The sequence below is a fragment of the Rattus norvegicus genome, chromosome 6, assembly GCF_036323735.1.
Source record: "Rattus norvegicus strain BN/NHsdMcwi chromosome 6, GRCr8, whole genome shotgun sequence".
Taxonomy (NCBI): domain Eukaryota; kingdom Metazoa; phylum Chordata; class Mammalia; order Rodentia; family Muridae; genus Rattus; species Rattus norvegicus.
In genome coordinates this window covers 9,028,483-9,056,078 of record NC_086024.1, presented here as the reverse complement: position 1 = coordinate 9,056,078, position 27,596 = coordinate 9,028,483, and the positions used below count along the sequence as shown (strand labels likewise).

The window sequence follows — 27,596 nt, the reverse complement described above, 5'->3', positions numbered from 1 at the left end:
CTCCAGTTCTGATGCTCAAGATCAATGAAAAGCTTCAGGTATCATCTTGACTAAATCATAGTCTTCTTGTTCTTTGCTTTCAGTTACATATTTCTGAAAGTTGCTGTCCTACCAGCATAATCTTTATTTTTAAAAGTCAGGTAAAAACTTGAACCAAACCAGAAATAAATATTCGGTGACTGGAGGTGCCAACCAAGGGGTGTAGATGAACTTAAAAACTAGAAAGGAAAAGATTACATTTCCCCAATTCCAAAATTTTTCAGTGAGATTGATCCATACTACACTTCTGACATTGATAAAGTTGTGGGAATTTGTTATCCTAATTACATTGGAAATGTGCTGGAGATTTGTTCCATTATAAATAAGTAAAAATTGGAATTTCTTAACCAGAGTAGTCAGTTGAAAATCAAAATGCTAATAAGTCAACTAAGGTGGAAATTTGTTCCCTGTAAATATTCTGCTATGAGCTTTAACTGTTCGGGAGAATGCTTGTGACAATGCATGTACCTATGTGCTCTATGACAGCAGCCTGCATTATTTATTATTTACTATCGATCCACAATATCTTGGGTAGAAAATGTGGTAAAGCAGTTGCTCTTTAACAACTGATGTTAGAGTTCAGTAGAAATCTTTTGTGCCTCCCGGAAAACTCATATTATAGACTCCTGCGCAGAGAATGAGGAGGCTACCTTTTCTGAAAATTTGACATGGGTCAACAAAAAAAGATATTAAGTACACACACCACTCAAACAGACACACAGACACACAGACACACAGACACACACACACACACACACACACACACACACACACACACACACACACACACACACACACCTTGGACAGAAGCTTCGTTTCCAGATTCACAGTTGTACATTCTATAGAGCCCTGCTCAGAAAGCGAAGATCACTACTTTTGAACTAAAAGAATAACCTGGTCAAGGTAGCATGCTTGACTCAAAGGAAGGTAATGGGCCAGAAAGAGCTGGAAAAGTTTCAACTCTGGGGAGGATGGTATTAGAGATAGAAAATGTAAATTTTGGGAAAGAAAAATATGTCTTGACTGTGAGAATGGAAACATGTTTAAAGGAGTCTTTTTGTTTTCTTCAGTCTATATATACTTCTTTAACTCTATAAAAATGATGAAAATATAGCCCTTGAGAGAAATTCAGTAAACATTTTAGGATATATAACAATAACAACATGGGTAACTGGTGATAATCCACACAGGTATATTTTTATTCAAATTAACAACTTTTCAAGAATTACAATATTTAATTCAAGTTATTATTTTCAGAGGTATCAACTCTACCTTGCCTTTGGGCTTTCATGCTGAGTTTAGATGAACATTGCTGCAGAGGAAGAAAGTTTTGTTCCTGGCTTGTTTGACAGGGACTTGTACAGTTTGTCCAATATCACGAAGCTATTATTTGTCAATTAATCTTAATCCCTTTTCCACTCTCAAGAACTTTGGAAAATTTTCTGATTGTACTGAATTTCACAATTACCTTTGTCTAAAATATAAGATAACATACATTCTTGCTCCAAGCTCCTGTAAGCCTTATTTGCTGTCTTACGACTCCCACACATTTTTAACACTCTCCAAAATAAAGCCTGGAAGGGAGTTCAAGGACATGAGGGAATAACAATATTTTTATCCTATGTTCTTTTTTAATGAAGCAAAGCAGTTAAGCAAACCAAGTCAAAAGTAAACTGAGCATTTTCTTGTAAAGCAATTAGAACAAAAGTTCCATTTGATTGTGTTAAAATTATTGTTAGTAGAACCTTAATAATTTAATCAAGGGAATGTTTGTTGTTAAAGAAAAATATCTTACCTTTGTAATTTAGGCCCATGAAGGTTTAAGACCTTTCTTTGTTCATTATCATTCAAATGTCTGTGTCAGGAATATTGTAAGAGTTTGGTTTATGTTTGCCTTTTTTCACGTACGTAACAGGAACATAAAAGTCTGCACTGAGCTGGGGATATAGCTGGTTTAAGAATCTACTATAGAGGAAGCTCTGAGTCTGTTCTTTAAAAAGTCCTAAAACCAAGTGCGGTGCTGTATGCCTATAATCTCAGCACTTAGGAGCTGGAGTCAGGAGGATCAGAAATTCAGTCATCCTCAGTCACATAGAAAATACAAGCCTAGCCTACCTAAAACCCTATCTCAAAAATCTTTGGTCTACACACACACACACACACACACACACACACACACACACACACACACACACACACAGGTGTATATGGGCATATATATGTCTTATGAAGACCAAAGACTTATATGTATATGGGGGGATATTATTATTTTTGACAGTTTCTTTCTTCTCAGTTTCTGAATACAGGTGAACTTACTGAGATTTAAAACTATGTATACTCAGGACTAGTAGAACATTTTTGTGCTTATCTTTCCTTTATATGGTATAAAATTTTCTTATGATTTTCCTTGAAAGAAACTTCATTTTATTTTAATCAACAGACATCTAATTCTCCACATGTTTTTAGGTGAACACTCACTGTACTCTAGAAAACATGAGTAACTGGTGGTAATCCAAACAAATTTTTACCTGTTTAACACTTTAATAATTTTTACAATAAAATGGGTAGTTTTACCTGAGATTACCAAATATGGAGAATGGGATTTCAAAAGGCCAAATAACTTGACTGAAGACACATAACTAACGATATAGTTTGGTGTCTGATTGTGGATATAATCCACTCCAATCTGCTTGTTTCAGGCTTTGCATCAACTACTTCTTGGGTTTTGGTTAAGAGGAGGTATACTGCATGATATTTATTGAGTTTTATTATCCTCCATGAATCACATCTATCCTCAATACAAAAAGTCTTGTCTTTAAAGGTTTCAATGTTTAATAGAAAATGAACATCAATGCTATCCTCCTAGATAATCTTACAATAGAAGTAATTTGTAGGCCCAGTATTAGAGTTCTTTATTACTAGTTTGATCTTGCAGTTGCAGTGTCTCAGTGTGTGAGTACTTACTATTTACAAAGGCAATCCTTTACTAACTAAATGTAGACTCTTTTTATCACTTGATACTTCCTGTGAGTCATGCCCCAACCATGACAGTGACTTAATTAATGGCTTCCAACTTTGCAGGGACCTCACTAAGGCTAACCAAAGAACTGTACAATGTCACCTAATATGTTTCATTCATAATAAAGTGCCATACCAGATCACTAAGGACAGAAACACTCCTTAGGTTTATGTGGCACTCTCAGATATTTTATGATAGTTTTTTTCCACAGCAGGGCTGGGCTACTAAGATATTTACTGTTGCAGAGGATATAATTTCCACTCTCCCCTCAAATTACATGAAATATGCCACAATCCCTAGAAAGACCTTGCTAGATCCTGAAGTCCCTGTCTACCAACTATAGATACTCTTCCATATCTACTCTACCTGAAGAAATAAACAATTCCTTGAGCTCATATATCATTTTTTCCTGCCTAGAGAGGAGTTCAACCTTGCCATCTTCAGTAATCTTCAGCCTGTTTTTTCTTGTGCACATGTTTCCTTTAGCCAACAACCATTTGGCTAAATTGATAGCAGCTACCTTGTGATTTAAATCTTCTTATGAAGAAGATTGATGCTTTCTTTCATTTATTTTATTTTGTTTTAAGTACAGAATTCCAAACTGCCACGAACCTTTCAAATAAAACTCTCTCTTAAATACCATGAAAAGTTTATATTTAAAAATATGCCTCAGCTAACTTGGGACCTATGTGTGTTGAGGAGTCATGCTAAGAACTACTGTGTCAGAGCAAAGGGAATAGTGTCAAGTTTGGACTGATGTGTGAACAGCTGATCACATGTCATAACAGGGAAGAGAAATACTTGAGTGATTTGCTTAAGAGTGGTCCTCTGGGGTGGTTATTTGGTTAAAAAATGTCCTATTTCTAATAGTTGAGAAAAAGGACAATGGAGCTTAGCCTAAAAGGTCATTGATGTTCCTCCTATGCATAATGAGAAGACAAAAATAGAAAGAATAATACTCAGGTTCATCTGCTCAAGAGTGGATTTCTTTGATGATCACAGCCTGGTTCTCTATTCTTTTATATCGTACTGAATCTAACTTTTATTAATTACATGAAAGAAAATGTTTCTAGTCACAGAAAGTACAGTGGGTCAATATAAACTCAACTGCTGGGCAAGCAACTGGAAATGCAGTTGCCTTTGACTGTGGGTCAGGGATATATTCTTTCATTTCACAATCACTAGAAAGACAGTTACAAAAAGCCACGAAAATTATTTTAGGTCAGCTCAGCTTTTAAATCATTAGCTGTCATTAATGCTTGCCAATTTCTGGCAGAGTTTGCTACTAGGAATGTTTGAAAAGCCGCAGCTATCTAGCTTGTATTCTACATCTTTCCTGCCAAGAGGAGTCACAAGTGACCAATTGACAGATTTCCATCCCCTTGGCAGCATGCTAGGTCAACCTAAATTTGGTTGCTTCTTGAAGTGGATAATTTAATTTTCTCCAAATGTATACAGTATCTATAATGCCAACTATAGTTTATCAAGTGGGAAGCTGGGTCAACTGACCAAGTATCTTTGGCCAAAAATATAAGATGAAATATGGCTTTAACACCCTATATTAAAAATAAGCAGTTTTTATTTTCTTAATGATCTAATTCATGGCCTTGGTGGCAAAATTTCATATATTATATCTGGGTTGCTTAATTAAAGGATTGCAAAATGAAAAAGGAAAAAGCTCTTGATTCATGACTCTGGGAATATCCTAAATTTTAGTTAGCTAGAAGTAAATACAAAGGATTCGCAGATCTTCAGTCGTGTCAATTCTGAGTGTGCTGTCCTATACAGCACTGTAAAGAGAAATAAGTTAACCTTGCTTGGTATATATATAAAGGGCTTTTCTGTAAGTAGATATATGTTGACTCATTATCCTGGGCAGGAGTAACTGTTATCGGTGTGGTGATATTTCTTAATGTCAGGAAAGTATCCATTGTGGAAAGCAGTGCCAAAAGAGCCTGTGCAACAGTGCACCACCATTCGTGTTAATCCTTACTCCCCGTAGCCAGGACTCAGACTGCGGACGCCTCCTCCTGACCGCACTCCTCTCTTCTGCTGCTTCTCTCAGTCTTCTCTTTCCCTTCTTCTCCCATCTCCGTCCTCTTTCCCGAGCTCCCTTTCCTTCTCCTCAAAAAGGACAAAAATACGACATTTTTTTTAACGTGCAGTCTTGTTCATGTCTTTTTAATTTGGGGGTTTCTTAGCCTCATAGTCATCACTTCAGACTCCACCCCTGAAACCTCATAGCTGCTGATCTGGACACCTTCTCAGTCATCCCATGTTTCTAATCGCCAGGCCTTGTAGCATTGAGTGAGAAGCACAATCAGAAATACTTGAAGGCAAAGTAAGGGTTCAACTTCATTTTCAATCCTTCCCTCTGGTGAAAATCATCCAATGATATTTCTGAACTACCGAAAAAAAAAAAAAAAACCCAAGCGTTTTAGAAAGCAAGCTTCCCGATGCCATTTCTCCTTCCTATATAGTCATCAGGATATACAAGGAGGAACTGCAGTCTTAAAGAAGTACTCGTTTTAAAATGGCTAGCATGAAATTTTAAAGTAAATTCTGACTATCACAGTTAGAAAGGCTTCCAAATTGCTACTAAAGTCCCAAACATCTCCTACGGGGAACAGGAGACAGGAAAACTGTCTGAATCCTGATAGTCCAATGAGAAGACTCTGCCTTTATTAGGTTTATTGTTGCTGCTTTGTTTTGTTTTTGTTCTGGAAGAAGGGAAGGAAAGACAAATATTGACAATTAGTCTCCTATGAGACACCAAAAGTGATATCCAAGTAAAATTTAAAATAAGTCTTTACAAACTGCCTGTTCAACCTGCCAGCCAGTGAGAATTACAGAGGCATCGGCTTCTAACCCTCTTTTGCGTGTGTTCTCTGTCCTCTTAGCTGTTGGGGTGCTCAAATCCACTTTGTTACAACCTAAAATAATCTCAGGATGACAAATAATGATAAGGTATTTATATGATGGTAAGAAGATAAGCTTTGGTTCATTCATTTTCAAAAATCATTCAATTCAAATGGATGTAAAAACTTTTTGTCTTCTTGCCAATAAGTACATTTCTAAACCCATTTGCATCTTGTCATCACCTTCAGGTGTGGATTATTTTATGGACCCATATTATACACTTTAAAATTTCAGATACTTGAGGTTAGAATTCTGTGGACTGTTTGTCCTTTTCTTTAATCGGTGTTTTTGCTGATTTGTTTGCTATAAGAACTTACAGTGTACACCAGGATCTCCTGGAACATGTGGTAACTTCTTGCATCGCTTCCTGATACTGGGTTGCAGGCCTGATCAAAAGGTTAAACAGTTTATTTAAGCTCGTGACATAATGAATATAGAACCTGCATCCAGGTTTGGGGATTCTGAGTCTTACCCACCATGGTATGCTGCTTCTGGATTTCTCTACCCTAAATGGAAAACTTGAAAAAGAGATGTTATGGATCTTAGACAATGTTTTATAACAGTTTCCCTCTAAATTTATCTTGGAAAAAATCAGACAAAGACAAGTTTCATTGTTATTCATAAAGAATTGGAAGAATATCATTGAAGTGTCCAAAAGGCTCCTTTTGTACTGACTATTTCAGTTTGGGCTTCACAAAGTCTCCCATATCATAGGAAGCAGAATCTCCACTGACACTGAAATACAACTGCTGCTTTTTAACTTGATTTTTCATGCTTTCTGCCCACAGATTCCACAACATTTAAGATTCAGTTTACATGAACTAGAGGAATTATATAGTAAAATTATATATAATATTTAATGTGTATATATATTCTACTGAATCTATCTGCTGTACTATTTACAAAGTACCTCATCTATTCTAAAAGTTGACTCAAAATATTGAAATAAAGCAAACTGATTTTCAATTTGATACTAATAATTTTAATAGATCATAATATTAGAAAAGAGACTATTCATATAAACTACATTATATCAAAAATATAAATGTAGTTTACAGCATTTTTCAGGCAACCAGAAATCTATTCTAGCTATACATCTTCATCTGTAGACAAATACTACGGACAATTTCTTCTGTGTTCCATGAACAGAGGTTAATATTATATGAGTTAGTAAAATTCTTATTTAGTCAGTATTTAAATGAATGGTTATGAACTGCGTTTATAGACCTGGGGACTTTCTCTTTATCAACTCGACATCACAGAGAATAAAAAGTTGGGATTTACTATTTCTAAACACAATGAGATACGTTAAATCATAGAAATAGCAAAAAAAATGTTCTTATCGCGACCTGTATTAACTGCACACTGAGCTGATGGACAATAAAAGAAAAATGAAATGAGAGGCCACACTGAGTGGCCAGAGAGCTCCTCTGTTGCTCATATGGACCAAGTATATGTTTAAAATTCTGCTGTTTCCCAGTTCTGTGACTGTGAATCAGAGAGATTTGAAATTTTAATGGTAGAGGCCACAATGCCAGACAGCTGAAGACAAATTATGCCATAATTTACGTATATAAGAAAACCAAGATTTCAATATAGTAAGATTATGTCACAATGTTTATTCTTCTGAACCATAGAGATTACTTAAAATTAGGGATATAAAAGAGAAAATGTGATCTAAGGATCTATATAAAATAAATATGATTATTTCATAATTGAATTGGAAATCTCGAGCCAAAGTACAATAAATTATGAGTTCTAAAAGCAAATGCACATCAGGATACTAGGGAACAGAAGTCAAGTACTGCACAGTGTTCCTCTGTGGCCAAAGGAGAGTTGAGAGACAGTAACAAATACCATAGAGAGATCAGGTTTGAGTGCAGTGTCTTCCTCGAAGTTATTTGTTGTGATTTACACAGGAAGGATTCAGGGACATTTTTGGATTACAAGGGATGATCCCTCACGAATGAGGTTTTCGTCTAATACAAAATTCCAGAGATCCTACTGCACCTCTCAGTGTTTAAGAACCCGAGAAGAAGGGGTTCTAGCCTTACACAGTTCTCACAGAGCCACCGTTGGTTTACAGTGAACCCACCCTCACCACACAGGAAAATGCACTTACACTGCACTGAACCTTACAGACTCTCAAAGTGTAGCAAATGAATTTCTGTTCAGAAAACCTGAGGTGTTTTGCTACGTCATTATGACTGGACTAATACAGAATTAAGAGGGAAAAAAATCACAGAGAGATTTGCCTGTATATATTCATAAAATCAAATTTATTTTAAGAATGAACTTAATAGAATATTATGACATGATATCCCGATAGTTATAAAACACTCCAAGATTGCGTGCGCTTATCAACTGTTAAGGAATCCAGGTATTCATCTTAAAAATAAATGTTTTGTTTGTGTTTTGGGTTATTGCTGACTTAACACCTGATATCAGTAATATCACAGTGATACAATGGATTTCTAAATATGTGAACATATATTTTATAGTTCGACTTATAAAACTTTGGCCATCTGCAAACATCTAGGGTCATGAATAGTCTAATAATAAATGTTCATTTGATAGACTCAAAAGAACAATTACTTCATACACATGCTGTAGGATTTATTCTATATAAGACACCAAATATACCTAGAAGACTTCAATTTGGACTTTTTAAACACCTTAATTACTCCCAATTTTTGGCATATAGGAGTTAAGGAAATTAGAAAAATTTGGCAGATATCACAGAGACATCATGTGACATGATAGAGTTGGATTTCATGGAAGCCATATACCTGTTGTCTCATTAAGAGAATGTTTTAAAATAAAATTTTGTTATTTTCCTCTATGGCAGTAAATGACATAAAAAATTTGAAAGCCTATCAAGGGGCTCATCCTTGGGGAAAAAATGAATTTTCCCTTTCCCAATTACTATCGGTTGCCTGATTTCTTTTTTTTGAAATGAGAAAAGTATAAGAATTAAATATCATAATATCTTGACCCCATTTTTCTTCAGTTATTCCCTGCTAAAATTAAAGAAAATGATGTCAGACTGATCCATTGGTAGGTAGACAAATAACTTTAGGATGAAAAAATTAAAAGTTTACAGAAAAAGACAAACACAGTCTATAAAATCTCTTGCTAGTTTCTTACAGTTATCTAAAAAAGTCATCCCTTTATTAATCTTTCACTGAGTCGACTTTGATAGATTCTCCATCTAGTTCAAGGTGGCTTCTGTATATACAGACGTCATAAAAGTGGCAAACTTACACTAAGAAAAAATGACTAGAAATACAATAGTCAACAAGAAACATGAAGTGCCTGCCCTCATGGAGCTTCCACTCTACCAGGAAAAGGCGACATGAAAAAGGACAGAACACTTAAGTACAAAGTTACAACTACATGCTGTGAAGGGAAGCACAAACCTTTCTTACAAGCATGGACATGGACCTAGTATTAGTGATTAGAGTCTTCTCCTTAGCTACCCACCAGCAATCACAGCTGGATTTGCATGTGTTCTTTGTTCCTGTTATTCTTTATTTAAAGAGTCATTCATTCTTTCAGAAAACTAGTAGAACAAGATTCAAATAAATTAAAAAATAAACAATTGTTGGAATGACCTGAACATTTACACAATACACACACATGCACGTGCAATGTGTGCACTTGTGCACATGTGAACACACACACACATGCACACACACTCACGTGCGTTCCTATACAGAAATAAAAGGGGGGAAGGAAACTAAATTTCTCGAAAAGTTGTTAAATGAAGGTTCTAAGCAAAAAAAGAGAATAACAACATTTTTAGGAATGCTAAAAATAATGTCATTGATAATTTTTAAGTGGAAAATGTAAAATCAACAACAGAATACAATATCCTGAAGACTGGAGTCACATAAAGCCAGCATCAGTTAGCTTTGCATGAGATCTCAAAAAGAAAGCTATAATTCATTAAAATGGAGTTTATTCTTAATTATATTTAATTAAAAGTGGCATATATCCATTTAGAAATCATAAGACAAAGTTAAACTATTGACTCTAAAGTTTGAAACTGAATAACCAAATGATACCCATGTAGTACGGACCCTGAAGAGAAAGCATTGATTTCATTCACCTTGATGCTGCCATTACACAGCTCAAGCCCCTAACATGTGTCTGTTTGTCTGAGACATTTTTGTCATATCCAGATGGTGAAATGTTTTTCAGATTCCAAACCCTGAATGAGTTGGAAGAGGCCAGGATCTGTGAGTAAGGGAGTCCAGTGCTACCATCTGGAGGAAGAATTAGAAGGAGGAAGAGCTTATCCAAACAACTCTTCTCTCTTCTCACTCTTTGCTATTTTCTTCAACTAAAATGCATTCAACTTTAACTGGGCACTTAGGATTTGGTAAACAATAAAAATCCACACAAAGAAATCAAAATGATAATGATGACTGACTTTTTTCAATTCAATTTTGCTTCTGGATACTGGCACAAAAATATACTAATTTGTACAGGATCATTTTAAAGGCTTTTAGCTCACTACACCAGGGAAAAGTGGAGTGGAGAACACTTCAGAATTACATTGCAATGTAAAGATTTGAGAAACATGAGTTTATAATGTAAACCAGCTATTTTTTCATAGTCCAGATTTAGGATCTTTTAAATGCACAACTCTTGATTTAGCTAATGTCAAAAGCTACAGAGGGAAGTTAGTAGACACTATGTTTGAGACTTCTTGCTGAGTGACACAAAGCAGAGATACACTGACCTGGACTCATGCTATCCTTACCCTTGAATTGGTACACATTATGGTGCTCTCTAAGTTATGTTCTGTACGCTAACTTTTTCATGTGGTATGTTGACAGGCTGTACCACAAAGTCACAGAAGTATTTTCTGATCTAGAATATATATTTGATAAACTGATTCACAGTGAGATTAACAAAGCATGTTTTCATCTTTATGTCTAAATAGTAATGACTACTACTCTGATATTCAAAATACTCCCCTATTTAACATCAAATACATACATCAAATATCTTTTTAAAATAAATGAAATAGAAAAAGCAAATATTTTCCTCTGTGGCTTTGTATTGGGAAACAAAATTTGATAAAAAGTGATGAACTAAAAAACTATCCGTTACACATACCAAAAGAAACATTTGAGATTGACATGGCAAAACTGAAGTGACATTCACAATTAATTATGCCCAATAGATTCCAGTTGAATACAAAGATGAACTATTTCATATGTTTAGTTATATAATTACCAAAGTATTTTGAGTTATTATTAAAAGAATTACTTAGTATATGGATGAATGTATATACTTAAAATCTATATTCATACATTCATACAAATATATGCATACACAGATACAAACACTTTGTACTACAGGAGAGCAAAGCACAATTCCCTACATGTGATCTGAAATCCTATGTCCATACACAGAATAATATAGAGAACATTTGGGACACACTCACTGGCCTTGTCTGTCAGTGGGAGGTTGGCCTCAGGCAAAGGGTTTAGGAAATACCCTAGTGACTCACAAGATCCTTGAGAGAGCTGGTAGAGCTGCCATTGGCACAGTTCAAGCAAAATGCTGTTGTGTCATGGAAACGGTCGAACAAGCAAACCAGGGAAAGGAATGCTACCGACTTGAAGAATCCAAAAATTCAATTCTAAAGACTATTTTACAAATTTGAACTTAACCTTATTTCTTACTTAATGTCTGGCTCCTGTTCAGATACTTTTTGCAGCAAGTTTCCTGCTAAATGATACAAATTCAAAAGGGTAGAGTTGTGAGCTCTCGTCCTAATCACTATGCCTTTAGCACATAACAAAGATTTATAGAATTTTAGGAAATGGCACATTCCTGTTTTTAAAAATAATGATTTGAAGACCAAGGAAATAGGAACTATTACACAATTTAAAACAAATCAAGGCAATTATAAACATTTGCCAGGGATGCCAGTCACTTGCTTCCTTTTAATGACAATACTAAACAAAATGTAGATGGATCTAAATGACAAATTGAACGGGCTTCTTCTGATTTTTATTCCACATGGTCAAAGAGTACTCATGCCTGACTTACCAAGTAACACCAGAATATGTAGCTGCTATTAACATTCCTAAAGTTAGTATGCATAAAGGAAGAGCACACTTGCTTTATCTGTCTGTCTCTTTCAGAATGTTGCCTTTTGGAACCACCATAGTGTCAATGTGCTTCAACGGCATCTAGCAGCAAACAAAGAAAGAACCAGAGCAGCACAACCCTGGAGCTGTGCGGTGATGAAGCCTGCATCAGGCAGAATGATTAGGGTGGGTGTGCTCAGTCAGAGTTGAATGTTTGAGAAAGATATATTTATGATTGCTACATTCTTCATTTAACTACCATTAAATGATATTGCAGGAACTGACACCACAACCTACAGCTAATATCTAAAAACACTAATTAAGAAAGCAACTGACATGAAAAAAATCACTCTAAAAAGTGAAACATGAAGATGGGAAGGAAAAGCAGAAATATTTTGATGGATTCTTTCTTACCTTGAGTTCATAAATATTCATTAATACACATACCTACCACCTAGTATCCATTACCAATGTCAAAGGTCTATATACATTTGCATCATTTAGACACACTGTAATCCACACAGATGATACTAAGAAACAAAATAATGTAGTACCTTTACTTTTACCTATGCATTTGATGAAATGGGTCCATGAAGAAAGGATTTCCAGACAAAGAGAATAAAGAGGAGAAAAACAACAAGAAGAATTATGAATATATGTAAACACACTGCTCTCTAAAAATTAAACAATTCAAGAAAGTATAACAATGTTTTGAAGACAAATGGAAAGGCAGTCCAAACATTCTGAGAATTCTGCCTGTTTTACAGGCAGGTGCATGCAAGGTATTGGAAGCCCATGCTCATGTAGAAGATTACATTTAAGAAGGATCCCAATGGCCACAGGTAGGAAAGAATCAATTGCACGGAATGCTGCAATCAGCACTCTGGAAAGCAGAGGCAAAGCTGTCTGCACGTTCCCAAACTGCCATGCATGGATGACAAATGAACTCTTGCTGTAGCAGGTTAGACTGGGTGTTCTCAGACTTAGTTCCTGACTGCTCTCCGCTTTCTTTGACTGCACGCACTCTTCCTTTGCATTTTTAGAAGTAAAGTGAAGATTTCAGTCACAGTTCCTCTGTCTGATTATATTTGCAGATGTTACAGTGCAAGGAATGGAGGGAAACAAGTGTCACAGGAGCAAACTGACATCCAACCAACAAAAAGCAGAGAAACCCACGAAAAAATGTGAACAAAAGCCATGGAATTCATTTGCAGCCACATCACTTCCAAGCAACCGCCCATACTTTGCAGTGATGGTTTGAAAGCAGCTACACAGCAAGAAAACACTGAGAGCAGAGTGGAGAAGGAGCAGAGCCCATACCTTGGTCGCCCATCATCAGGTGCGCCAGACCTTGAAGGGAAACAAGAGCAAAGTCAGCAATAAACAAGGGAGCATGGGAAGGGGTTGTCACGGTGACAAGAATCTCCAGTGACAGACATCGTGCTTCCTATGAGACATGTCTGTATCACAGAGGCAAACCAAAAATGTTCTTTCAACCCTTGCTTGGAATGTTTTGGGCCAAAGGGTTGTAAAACTGCAATTTATACACAAGCACATGCTATGCTGTGTATTCTAAATATCAGAATAATCAGAAGATAAGATCATGATTTAAAATCCAACTGGTCCCTTAAACAGTGCAGATGCCCTTTGTGTCCTTTGATAAGATTATTTAGAACACTGTCCCCATAGGGCTTGCCATTGTTCAGTGATGGAATTATATTTTATAGACACCTAAGGAATCTCTTTAACATGGGCTGGGTCTGATCTTTTTCCTCTCATAAAAAATGAGCAGCTTAATAATTAAATGGGGATGGGGGCTTAGTCACATTGAAATGACCATGCAGAAATGTCCCCTCATCTGACACATGTAGTAAGTGATTAAACTTATTCAAATGAAAAAGCAAGATATACAGTTGAAAAGCTTGTGTTTAAGACACAATGTTTTAAAGAAACAACTGGTCATATTAACGTTGATTCAATGATATTTCCATATGAATCAAGATGATTTATCATTTTAGTTAAATGTTGATGGGTGTTCATGTTCCTTTGTGTAGCTAAGTTATACAAGGTGGACATATTGTCACCAAAATTTTTCTGTGAAATCATTAATTTTTCTAAAGAAAACTACAAATAGTCTTCCTGTTTTGATTGGTATTCAAACATATTCTTAGTGTGTAGCCTAGGCTACCCTCAAGCACAGTCCTCCTGTGTCAGCCTTTCAAGCATGCCACCACGCCCAGCTCTGGAGGTTTTCTTAGTACAGTCTTTTGTCACCTAAAACAATACGTTGTACTGAAGAGCATGAATCTTTGTTGCTTACTCCAAATTCAGACATAATTGGGTATATTTCAAGGATTTGGTTTTCAATTGCTAGTCCTTCTTCTGTTCTGTTAGAATCTCTGAGCATAGGAACATCACGAACAGTTGCCAAGTAAATTAAATGCCTTGTCCGGACACATGGCTGTTCACACATTACCTGCAACTGTTAAGCCGCGTTTATAGAACATGAGATAGCAAGGAGTGGCTGCACCCAGAAGTAAAGGGAGGCATATGTCTGAGAGATTGAGGACAGCCTGAGCTACAGGCTGAGCTACACAGCAAGACCACTCTTTAAAATGCGCAAGGAATAATGAAGCACTTTGCCTTGTCTATTACTCTGCAGCAACTAAGACTTTCTGTGTGTTTATCTTTTCAAGATTTGGCTGGCAGCTTTGTGGCTATTTAATTCTTCATTCTTTAACAATAAAATGTTGAAAATGTTTGTAGGAATCAATGGTAAAATATACATAACTTTCTCAAAATTCCATGACTGAGATTATCTAAGAAAACCTCAGTGACTGATCATAGTTTTAACCCATACTTAATGTAACAAATCCACTTACCCATTATATTACGGTAGGGCTGTGAGCTTTCTTTTCCACTGGTAATGACTTGTATTTTAGTCTAAATATATGCTTTTTATGTATTCTTGCTGTCTTACCTATTTTTTTAAATTCAAAACATTTGAAAAAATGAAGGTTTAAATGACAGAATTTAAACATTTCTAACAGAAAAGAAACCACTTTTCTCCACCAAGTGGGAAAAAATAAAAGAAAAGAAAAGAAACAGAGAGAGAAGAAAGGAAGGAAAGAAAAAATCAAGGAATGGAGGTAGGATCATGCACTGTGATGGAAACTACAAAGAATATCAAAAAATAAAATAAAATAAGTAGCTCTGCATCATTTTTCCATACAGAACACTGCATTAAGTATTCTAAGGCTGATCTGGGCTTGTGAAATACAGTAGGCACTGGAAATAGGATTGAAGGAGTTTCTGCCCTGAGACTAGTGGGATTGAGAGTGCATATGTGTTCTATATGCAAAGTGATACATAACTAGAAGCCAACGATGTTCAGAAAGGTCAACTTACCGTCTATATTCGAGATGAACTCTATTAATACTGAGAAATAAAAAGCAAACGGGAGTTGGAAAATAAAGGAGAAAGCACCCACCTTCTACATTGTTGTCTTCTGAAAGCACATGACAAGGAAGGAGAGAAAAGGAAAAACATTCATTAAGCAGCATGCAGACTGGACCTTGCCTTTGCATGTCTTCCTCATGCAAGGCACCAAACACATCATGCAAAGTGCTCCGTCACTGTCATTCAAGGGGAAAAACAAAACCACAGGGGAGCAGGTTCCCTCCCATTGGCAGCATTTACAGATGTGAGACAAAAGTCACAATAGCAGGCAGGTCCTGAACAAAGTGTTGTTTGTTAATGACTTTTTCAGTGCTCTATGTAAAGCAAGCTGTATTGTGACTTCAGGTTTCTGGCAAAGTCTTTTCAGGCAATTTTTTAAAACTTTTTATTTTTATATTTTAGAGGTTCTTAAAGGGTTTAGTTCTATATATTGACCTGGATCTCTGTTTTAAAATAAAACAAAAGTTTGAAAATAGCTGTGAAATTTCACCCAATGTTACTCTATTCTGTCAAATGTGTTATGTATTGTCCCTTGCTTTGGGAGGCTTCTAATCTATTCCCTAGAATACTACAATGGATTGGAGCAACTGATATCTATAATCTATTTGGTTTATTCGTTAGAAGGTCAAATTTATTATAGAGACAGTATGCTATAATTTATTAAGATAACATTAACAATATGGTGAGTAGAAAAAGTGGCCATTGCAGAAAGTGCATCAACCAGGCTTGTTGTGTCTTTGTTATAGTTCTTTGTGGAACATGACTGGGAATGTCATTAACCTAAGACTAAGGCTTAATGAGGTTCTTTTGCTTTTGCACATAACTATTTTGTATCCATATACTTTATATTTTAAAATATATTTTATATGTGTACATATATATGTAATCACAATACAACTTTAAATACTTTTAATGTGTAACCTATTTAAATGTACACAATTTAAACTGATTAATACTTATTCAGAAATAAAAATTAGTTTGACACATAGGACTTAGCAGATAGGACTAAAGTAGAAGGGAACGCAGTCCTAGGAACACAGGTTAAAATGGTTATCAAAACATCTCAGTACTCAGTTATACTGATTGAATTTCTAGTCTCATCTTTATATATGTTTAATTAACTGGATGTTATACATGTGTCGTTTGAAGAAATGTAGTTTAGAAAATAAAGCAACATGAACATAGTAATCTGAGGATAAATTTAAGTGGTACTTTTCCAGTGGATGAAGTGATCAACAAATTTAAAATTATGATTTTATTTGAATTATATACATAGAATCTGAGACAGGCAAGTTCATTAACTCATTGTAATGTTAAGAGACACCCATTAGCTGATTAGTGGGGACACAATATGTTATGGCAATGCTTGGTTTGCTAAAGTTTATTTTGAAAGAAACATTTTTTAAAAATTCAAATATTTGGTTTTTTTTAACATGTTTCTGTTTTCTTTTCTTTTCTTTTTCTTTTTTTTTTTGGAGCTGGGGACCGAACCCAGGGCCTTGCGCTTGCTAGGTAAGCGCTCTACCACGGAGCTAAATCCCCAACCCCATGTTTCTGTTTTCAATTTACTAAATAGACTGAATTCATTACTTTTCAATAGGAATTCTGATGTGAATAAGCGCAAATATTGAAATGTTATTTTACTGCTGTATATTGGAAATATACTAATAACTATCATGTTTACAATGTTTACACTAGTGCCTCTATAAATTTGTTTCCTACTTAAATCATTTTTGAATTATTATTCAATAACTTCATAAAGTAAAAGAAAGCCTTAAATTCTGAGGAGAATCAATTCCTTTGCTATTATTGAATTGCTGTAGGGAAAAGAAGAGCACACAGTACTGATTTAGGTTAAGGTCGTTGGCTCCATTCACAGGCAACAGTTCTCTTTTACTGTTAGGAGAAGAAAAGGTTCAAAGGTAGTTCTGTGGATCACGTCCTGACATACAAATTTTCTCCAGTCTTACTCAGGTAGAGGATATGCCCAACTGAGGGGCCTCAGATATGAAAATTAGAGTTGGGCTCAAAGTGCAACCAATACTGACCTGTGAATGTTAAGCAAATTTGTCTCAGAATATTTGGATTTTCAAAAGAGCTAAGGTATTAGATCAAAATATAAGAAGATATATTAACTTTGTGTAAAACAAGCAGAAGAAAAATGGCTTCAATAAGACTTGCCTTAAGTTTCTATAATATTCAGATTTAGTAACACTGAATCACACACACACACACACACACACACACACACACACACACACACACACTCATCAAAACAAAACAGAAAAAAAAGCAAACTGCCGACCTTCTCTCCTTCCATTCTGCCCTACACTCTGGTGCACATTTCCTGACTGTGATCACTTCAAATTCGCTGATCTGAGGCTAGCCTGTGTGTTATTTCATAACTAAGCTGCAACTGTAACTTATCAATTCACCCCAAGCTTTTTCTTTAACTCTAGCTTCCTAGTCTGTTCTTACCTGAAACCGTGTATGCCAAATTAGAAGAAAATGTTGCTTTTTTTCTTTCCAACTTCAGTGAGTGTGTGTATACTGTTATGCAAACAAATGCAGCATACAGGTTTCGAGTAGCAACAGAGTGAAACTGAGTTTTGGCATGCTGCAGTGTACTGGGACAACAGTTGACTTTTAGTTTAATGGGAAGTAAAAAGTGACCCAACTGGCCTTACCTGTAAGCCTTGTCAAATGAGGACAAATCTCTTACAGGTAAAATCCCTGGATTCTTTAGATTTATTTATTTTATGGATGTGAGTACACTGTCACTGTCTTCAGTCACTCCAGAAGAAAGCATCGGATCCCATTACAGATGGTCGGGAGATGCCATGTGGTTTCAGAGAATTGTACTCAGGGCCTCTGGAAGAGCAACCAGTGTTCTTAACCGCTGAGCCATCTCTGCAGCCTAATCCCCAGAGCGCCCAGAGACTAAACCACCAACCAGAGATTACACATGGAGAGACTCATGGCATGTGTAGCAGAGGATTGCCTTATCTGGCATCAGTAGGAGGAGAAGCCCTTGGTCCTGTGAAGGCTTGGTGACCCAGTGTAGGGGTATGACAGGGTGGAGAGTGGGGAGTGGGTGGGTCCGTGAGCACCCTCATAGAAGCAGGGAGGGGGGGATGGGATAGGGGTTTTTGGAGAGGAAAGCTGGAAAGAGGATAACACTTGAAATTTAAATAAACAAAATGTCCAATAAAAATTAAGAAGAAATATTAAACAAAACAAAACAAAATATCCAAACAAACAAACAAAACCATGCTTCTCTCACGCAAACAGGAACCAGATGTTTCATGCTAGGAATGGTGTCTATGTGCTTGAAGGGAACCAGCAGAATACTGTTCTGTGTCTCTTTAAGTGTCGCTATTGACATTTGGTTCTTTTGCTCCTAGCTTGTAAGAATGCATGAACAGAAAAGAGGCTGTGATGATAGCACAAAAAGAGCTGTTTCACTGTGGTTTCAAGACCTGAGCTGCCGTCACTGTGGTTTCAAGACCTGAGCTGCCGTCACTGTGGTTTCGAGACCTGAGCTGCCATCACTGTGGTTTCGAGACCTGAGCTGCCGTCACTGTGGTTTCGAGACCTGAGCTGCCGTCACTGTGGTTTCGAGATCAGAGTTGGGCCCACACAGAACTAAGTGGAAGATGAACATCTGCCATCTCAGTCTTCACTTGGTGTCTGTCTTCTTTACTTTGAGTCAGGTCACATTCATACTTGAGTCTGCTTACTTAATACAAGACAAGCTTCTTCAAGGCTGAAGTTGCACAGATAAGTCACTGTCGTAAACCTACTCACCTTAGATTCCAAAAATAGCCATATGTCTAGGACAGACACCCCATCCCACTCCCTATCCTGAAATACCCCACTTCTCTTCAACACACGCAAGCATGACGATTCTCCACAAAGGTTAGATAGCTAAGTCGTCACTGTGCAGGAAGCAAAGGCTTTCCACCATTTCCATGGTAATGGCTGGCAGTTTATTGGGGACACCTTGAGAGTGGAGCTGAGGCAATCATGGATCTTAATAGGCCCATGCACTGACAAGGATTGCTTAATTATGCATACCACTGCCTTCTAGTGAACTTAAAATTCAAGTCAGCATTGCTAAGATGGACCTGAGGACACTGGATCCTTTCATAGCTTTCTCTTTTCTTTGTTGTCACCATTACGGACCTGTAATTGGCCTGCTGGGGAAGGTGCTGAAGCTAAAGCTATTTAGGCTGCTGGAGCCCAGACTCTTGGGCTAAAAAAATCTCCCATTAAAGTTTCTGCCTTTAATACTAAATCTATACATCTAGAGAAAGGAAAATAAAGAAGAAAATGAATGTATTTGTTTCAGTATGTCCCACCCCCATTCCCCCAAACAATCAGAAACTAAATCTTGCAGAGAAAACTGTTTGGAATAAAATGCCACGAATAACACTTTCTGGCATAATCAATGAATTTGTTGAATATTAGGAACATCCTCACCTAAATACGCAGCAGTGGTGGATTCGTGGGCCACTGCAGACCTTAAGATTTGGCCAACAGTCTATCAAGAACCACCCAGGCATATTCTCTTCTGCACTTAAGTTTTCTTCCTTTTCTTTCAGTTGCCTGAGATTGGCCCCAGTCATTGTCCTTAACTCCCTTTCTCTTCCATGCAAACTGTCTCTAGTAAGGTAACTTGTCACCCAGATCAATACCGAGACTGGTGATAACAAGCACCAGGAACAAAACTCCGCTTCTACTCCCTGGTCCATTCAATGAGTCTGGAACATCCATCCCCTCCTTTCCTAGGTCCTCACATTGCTTCTTGAGACTTTACCCTTACTGCAGGGAATGAATACCAGGACGAAAGGGCCTGGTTCCCACGATGGCACACGATGGAGCTTTGCTTTTATTTTCCTTTAGTGTTGGCAGCGAAGCCTTTAGAAAACCTTAATAGTCTGAGGATGCTTCAAGGACTAAGAAGTGGAGGGAATCACAGAGGCCATGATATTTATGTAGGGCTCAGCCAGCAGAAGAGTACCACCGGCCAGTGCAAGAGGAGGTTCAAACAGAAAATGAAGCAGAAACATCCATTATGGGTACTTACGATAGGAAAGAAACAGCTCTGGGCAAGAATCAGGCAAATTACAAAGCATTTAAAAAAAACCAGATGGCCTCAGCTCCTGTTCCAAAATCACACAAATAGGATGCCAAGGTTTTCTCAACCGCCTGTTTCGAGTCCTGATCCTGGGCTCTGAGTGAGGCCAACTCCCTCACTGCTCAGGAGTGAAAGGGGAGTCTATATCAATTATAGCTGGAGAAAGATGTGCCCAGCATTTCTAACACTTTTTAGAAATTAAAGAGACCTGGGTATTCAGTTGAAAATGTTCTATCTCAGAGTTGAGTCTCATACAGAGTAGTGAGAGGGTGAGGACAAGGGCAGCAGGAGGCACAGGGGAGCACTGACCCTATTCCCGTACTGATACTGTAGTTGTAGGAACTTCTCAAGGATTGCTCAACCTACTATAAAATATAATCAATGACTTCTATATTATAAGCTGATTTCTTTACATAAGAGGCCATCACAAATATTTTTAAATTTTTTCTTCTTTTAGTTGCAGTAGATAGTGATTTCCAGCTTAGTATCTGCACATTCATCTCAGGAGTTGAACTTAAGAATGAGATACTGTATGAAATGGTTACGACCAGTCTGTGATTCATCTGCTCCAGCCATTCAACCATGTTGTGATTACTTACTGAGTAATAAGTGTCTTACATATGGGATGGACAGATAATATCAAGTAGTGTTTCCCAAGAGCTTCCCTACCTGAGCTGTGCCAGACTCAAAATAGTCCAAAGAAAGCTACATCAGATGAGCAAGGTCTGCCCTCCTAAGAGTTTGAAATAAGAATATTTAGAAAGCCTAAAGGAAAGCTCTGGGAACAGAACTTTTGAATATGTCTGCTCATGGTTCTGAGTATACCTGGGATGGCAGTGGTCAGTGTAGCTTTCTCTACAAACAGATCAATAGAAGTCTTCTGGCCTGTGTGTGTGTAATAGAGAGTGATGTACAATCTACCCTAATCTTTTCATTGTTGACATATTTCTATGTCATGGAATTCCAGTAAAGGAGGCTGACCCTTTCCAAAGAAAATATTGACCATCTGTGAGACGAACAGGGTTTTGTTGTTGTTCCTAAATCATTACCACAGAAACCTTAAAATACTTATGAGTACTTGTCTAGACTTGGGTTCTTAGAACAGTCCAAAACACATCTGTGAAATTTTTCTAAGAAAAGAAAAAAGAATTTTGTAATGAAATTCAGAGGAGTTAGCATAAAACATGACTAAACCATATTATAGAAAGAAATCTAAATTTAGTGCTTAAGAAATTAAATTTGCATATATTACATAAAAATAAAGCTGTTTATATAATATTACTGACTTACCAATTAGATCTTTTGTACGTACAGAAAACCAGAATTTATTTTGAACTAAGAAATGTTTCAAGTTGTTATTTTAAACTCAATAGCAGTTGTACATATTTACTAAATATTTTAAAAAGTAAATACACTGTATAATAAACGAGCTTTTTAAACTGCTCAGAAGTTTTCATTGTTCATGTTGTTTTGTGTGCAAAATTCAAGATATTTGCAAGTACTGGCATTAGGGTTAATGTAAAAATTTTGTAGAAAACACCGAAACACATTTAAATTAAGCTTTTCCTTGTTAAGTTAATTAGATCAGATTGTAAATTTCCCAGAAACTCTCAGCTCAGACTAAAATACTGCTAATAAAACAACAAGTATTTAATGATCTTTTCAGTGTAGGTTATTTAACCACGAAGGAAACAGGTGTGAAGGGCCCCTCCATGTTCCGGAAATAAAAATCATTTAGACTATGTCAAGAAGAGGTTTAAACATATGCAATCACCCTTTTCTGGTAAACATCAATGTAATACCAACAACCGCAAAGGGACAGATGTAATGTTTGTAAATTGGCAGTTTTCCAGAAACTGTTGCTTCTATTTCCTAAACATAATTACTGACATCAAGGTCAATGAAGACTTTAGTTTATTCTTTAAATCAATCATTCCTCTTTCTAGTAAAAGTTGAAAACAATGAGAAACATTGTACATTTTTGTAAACAATGAGTAAATGACTCAAAAGCTCTCAAGGAATGTAATCCATATATTTTATGAAAAGTAGAATAAAGCTAAGGAAATAACAGTAGATATTCACCACCATTTTTTTATGTGCTACCACTAACATCTTCTAACTGCCAAGTTATCTCTATGGCTGAGTGTCACACCCAAGTCATGCACAGAGCTTAAGGAACAGAAAGATTCTATGGAGACTGAACTGCCTTTATCAAGTTGAAAGTGGTAGGAACATTGTAGGTTTAAAACTTTAATTAATTGAAAAATATTGTTGATTCTATAAAGTTGAATAAAATATTGAAAAATAGTTGACCACTCTTCCTACACAGCACATCTAGAAAAATCTTTGCTTTAGTATCAATGGTGAGGCTGAAGTTCCTAATTGTATTTATGCATAAGCATCCTAACTGCTTGAAATGAAAGGGAGAATAGTCTACAAATATTTTACTGTCTTTAAAACTTTAAGGAAACCTAGCATTTCTTTTACAGCCACATCTACCTCGCTTCCTTTGAAAAACACTATAATAACTTTTGGCTGAAAGTCTCTTTTATTGAATATTAGGACGGCAACTCGAGCTAGTTTCTTGGGACCATTTATTCAAAGACTTTTTCCAGCTTTTACTGTCAGATAGTATGTATCGTTGTCACTGAGCGTGTGGTTTTATTTTTATGCAGTGAAATGCTTGATCCTGTTTGCATATGCAGTCTCTTAGCTTATGTCTTTTTATGGGGAATTGTGTCCATTGATAGATATTAAAGGCAGATGCTTGTTAGTTCTTTTTATGTTTGTTGTTGTATGTGGCATTACGTGTATGTGATTCTCCCCTTTTGGCCTGGTTGTGAGATGACTAATATCTTGTTTTTCCTTTGGTGGAGTTACCCTCCTCCTACTGGAGTTTTCCTTCCAGAATCCTCTGTAGGGCTGGATTGGTAGATAGATATTGTTTAAATTTGGTTTCGTTCTGGAATATTTTGGTTTCTCCATCTATGTTGATTGAGAGTTTTGCTAGATATAGTAGCCTAGTAAATGGTGCTAGTTTACCTGGCAGTCTGTATGTAGAAAAATGAAAATAGATCCATATTTCTTACCTTGTAAAAAGCTCACATCCAAGTGGATCAAGGACCTTAGCATAAACTCAAATACACTAAGTCTAGTAGAAGAGAAAACGGGAAAGAACCTCAAACTTATTGGCACAGGGGAAAATTTCCTAAACAGAACTCCAATGGCTCAGGCTAAGATCAAGCATTGATAAATGGGACCTCATGAAACTGAAAAGCTTCTGTATGTCCATTAGGACAAATAAGAAACGTACAGATTGGGAAAAAATCTTCACTAACCCCATATTCAATAGAGGGCTAAGATTCAAAATATACAAAAAACTCAAGGAGCAAACCTCCAAAAAACCAAATAACCCAATCAAAAAATGTGGTATAGAACTAAAAAGAGAATTCACAACAGAGGAATCTCCAGTGGCTGAGAAGCACTTAAAGAAATGTTCAAAGTCCTTAGTGATCAGGAAATGCAAATCAAAATGACCTGAGATTTCACCTTACACCAATAAGAATGGCTAAGATCAAAACTTCAGGGGACAGCACATGTTGATGAGGATGGGGAGAAAGAGGAACACTCCTCCATTGATGATGGGATTGCAAGCTGGTACAACCACTCTGGAAATCAATTAGGAGGTTCCTTAGAAAATTGGAAGTAGATCTACCTGAAGACCCAACTATACCACTCTTGGGAATATACCCAAAAGTGGGGGGTATATGCCCCACCATGCCACAGGGGCACATGTTCCACTATGTTCATAGAGGCCTTATTTGTGATAGCCAGAAACTGTAATGTAAGATGTCCCACGACAGAAGAATGGATACAGAAAATGTGGATCATTTGCACAATGGAATATTAATCAGTTACTAAATGTGGACATCCTGAGTTTTGCAGGCAAATGGATAGAACTAGAAAATATCATCCTGAGTGAGGTAATTCAGACCCAAGGACATGCACAGTATATACTCATCAATAAGTGCATATTAGCCAAAAAATTACAGAATACCCAGGATACAATCCCCAGAACTCAAGAAGGTTAACAAGCTGAGGAGCCCAACTAAGGGTGCCTCAATTCTACTTGGGAAAGAGAAGAAACCAATCATGGGAGGGGGATGTCAGATGGATGGAGGGGTCTGGGTGGGAGAGAGTAGGAGGAGGGGAAAAAGGGAACATGATCATGTACTGGGAGGAAAGGACTGAAGCCCTGAGGACCAGCAGAAAGAATGGAGACAGGCAACCTCGGGAGGTAGGGGGACCCTCTAGGATGTACCAGAGACCTGGGAGGTGAAAGACTCTCAGGACTCAAAGGGATGGATCTTAGATGAAGTGACCTACAGTAGGAAGAGGGAACTGGTAGAGTCCATCTCCAGAAGAAGACATCAAGTGAAGGGATGGGGTTGCCGTCCCACAGTCAAAAATTCTGACCCAGAACTGTTCCTGTCTAAAAGGACTTCAGGGAAAGGATGGAGAAGAGACTGAGGGAAAGGAGGTTCAGTGACAGGCCGAAATTGGGATCTATCTCAAGGTGAGGTTCCAAGGCCTCACACTATTATTGATGTGAGAGACAGGAGCTTAAAGTGGCTGCCCTATAAGAAGTCTAGTAAGTAGCTGACAGAGGCAGATAATTACACCCAATCAATGGACAGAAGCTGGAGACCCCTCTGGTTGAATTAGGGAAAGGCTAGAAAAAGCTGAGGAGGAGGGTGACCCCAAAGGAACACCAGCAGTCTCAACTAACCTCTCAAGCACTGAGACACCAACCAGGCAGCACACTCTAGCTGGTCTGAGGCCCCTGACACATATACGGCAGAGGACTGCCTGGTCTGACCTCAGTTGGAGAAGATGCACCTAACCTTAGAGAGACTTGAGGCCAGAGGGAGTAGGGAGGTTTGGTGTGGGGTGTGTGGGTGTGTGTGGGAACATCCTCCTGTAGAAGGGTGAAGAGGAAGGGGGTGAGGAATAGTCAGAGGGCAGACCAGGAGGGGGATAAGGACTGGACTGTAAAAAAAGATTTAATAATAATAATAATAACAATAACGATAAATAATAATAACATAATAAAAGATATATTTATTCAGCATCAAATATTTGATCACTGATCTCATCTAGTATAGATTTGTCTGCTGAGGCCTACCTGTTCTTTCACTTTAGTTAGAAATGCATCTGATAAAATAACTCCTTATATTTTTGTTGTACAGTAAATCTCTTACAAGCTAGGCATGAAAGCTATACTTTCAATATATGAATCAGTAACAAGTAAGCAATAAAACCTATGTACATTCGTTAAATTTTAAGTTTTCGTTGTAATGTTTTACAAAACAAATTACAGGAAAATAGCTGGTTCAGAACCTAGGCAGTTTGACAGCACTGGAGAAGTCAAACATGTAGCTGAGAACAAACATTATTAATTAATTAACTTGAGTGCTAGTCTGTGTGTAGAAGAACACCATAGACTTGGGCAATGGCATTTCTACCTGTTGATTTACTGACCTAACCTCCTCATTTAATGTTTTCCTAAAATGTTAGGCTCCCTTTAAGCAACATGTATGAGTATAAATGAGGAATTCATTAGTGATCGTGTAAGACATCTTAATGCTTTTACTCTATAGCTCAAAGTACTTTTATTCCTTCTAGGAGTAACACAATAGAAAGCTCCTACGTGCTTATTTCTTAACATTGTATTAATGGGACTACGAGTGGCAGAAGAAGGAAGTGTATACTTTGGCCATAATTTTTAGGCTTAAAATTTAAACTACTCTATGTTTGCTATACAACTCATTATATGTTTCTTTAAAATGTTTGGTAAGGCTATTATATAATAATGACTTCAATTAAAAAAGTTCTTCCTACTTCACAGCCTCAAAAGTAACTTTAAATGCCAACCTTAAGAAAACAAAAACAAACAAAACAAAAAATCAAAAGCAACAAAACATTCTTCTAGGAACACCCATTCATAGCCTGCCCCACATGTGGCCCATACATATACAGCCACCAAACTAGATAAGATGGTTAAAGCAAAGAAGTGCAGACCGACAGGAGCCGGATGTAGATCTCTCCTGAGAGACACACCCAGAATACAGCAAATACAGAGGCGAATGCCAGCAGCAAACCACTGAACTGAGAATAGGACCCCCGTTGAAGGAATCAGAGAAAGAACTGGAAGAGCTTGAAGGGGCTCGAGACCCCATATGAACAACAATGCCAAGCAACCAGAGCTTCCAGGGACTAAGTCACTACCTAAAGACTATACATGGACTGACCCAGGGCTCCAACCTCATAGGTAGCAGAGAATAGCCCTGTTGGGGCACCAGGGGAAGGAGAAGCCCTTGGTCCTGCCAAGACTGAACCCCCAGTGAAAGTGATTGTTGGGGGGAGGGTGGTAATGGGGGAAGGATGGGGAGGGGAACACCAATATAGAACGGGAGGGGGAGGGGTTCGGGGATGTTGGCCTGGAAACCGGGATGCAGAATAACAATCCAAATGTAAATAAATATTCAAGTTAATAAAGATTAAAAAAAACCATTCTTCTAAGCATTGGCATACTATCATCTGTTATTATACTGACCTGTGCGTCCACAGACATACACCTTACTGTCCTGCATTTCATGAGAAAACTTTCACTTTGCTTTTTTATTTAATTTTTCCATTATAAAAGCTAACAAAATAGATTAAGAAACCCATAATAAATACATTTACACTATCATGAGTAACACATTTATTTCTTTAAAACCACAGAAAATAGTTATTCCATTTATTACAGACAATAAATAAGATATAGGCATCTTTATATATCTGATTCTATCATTAATGTTTGTAGAAATAGAAATAGAGATTATGTCAAGTTTTCTTCAATCGAATT

General features: G+C 37.0%; 1 protein-coding gene across 44 annotated transcripts in view; it reads right to left on the bottom strand.

Moving 5' to 3' along the window:
* Positions 1 to 27,596, bottom strand: part of Nrxn1 (neurexin 1) — a 1,146,022-nt gene that overhangs the window by 1,021,303 nt on the left and 97,123 nt on the right. For 15 of the 44 annotated variants that reach the window (XM_063262405.1, XM_063262407.1, XM_063262423.1 and 12 more), the window contains 3 exons: positions 15,578 to 15,595; positions 13,408 to 13,437; positions 12,642 to 12,653 (listed from right to left, as the gene is read on the bottom strand). The exons of 11 other annotated variants lie outside the window; for them this stretch is intronic. In XM_063262405.1, coding sequence (XP_063118475.1) covers positions 12,642 to 12,653; positions 13,408 to 13,437; positions 15,578 to 15,595 — 60 coding nt within the window. Of the gene's footprint in view, positions 1 to 12,641; positions 12,654 to 13,407; positions 13,438 to 14,969; positions 15,555 to 15,577; positions 15,596 to 27,596 lie in introns of those variants that run through there. 18 more of the 44 variants (XM_063262408.1, XM_039112828.2, XM_063262416.1 and 15 more) reach the window with 5 other exon arrangements.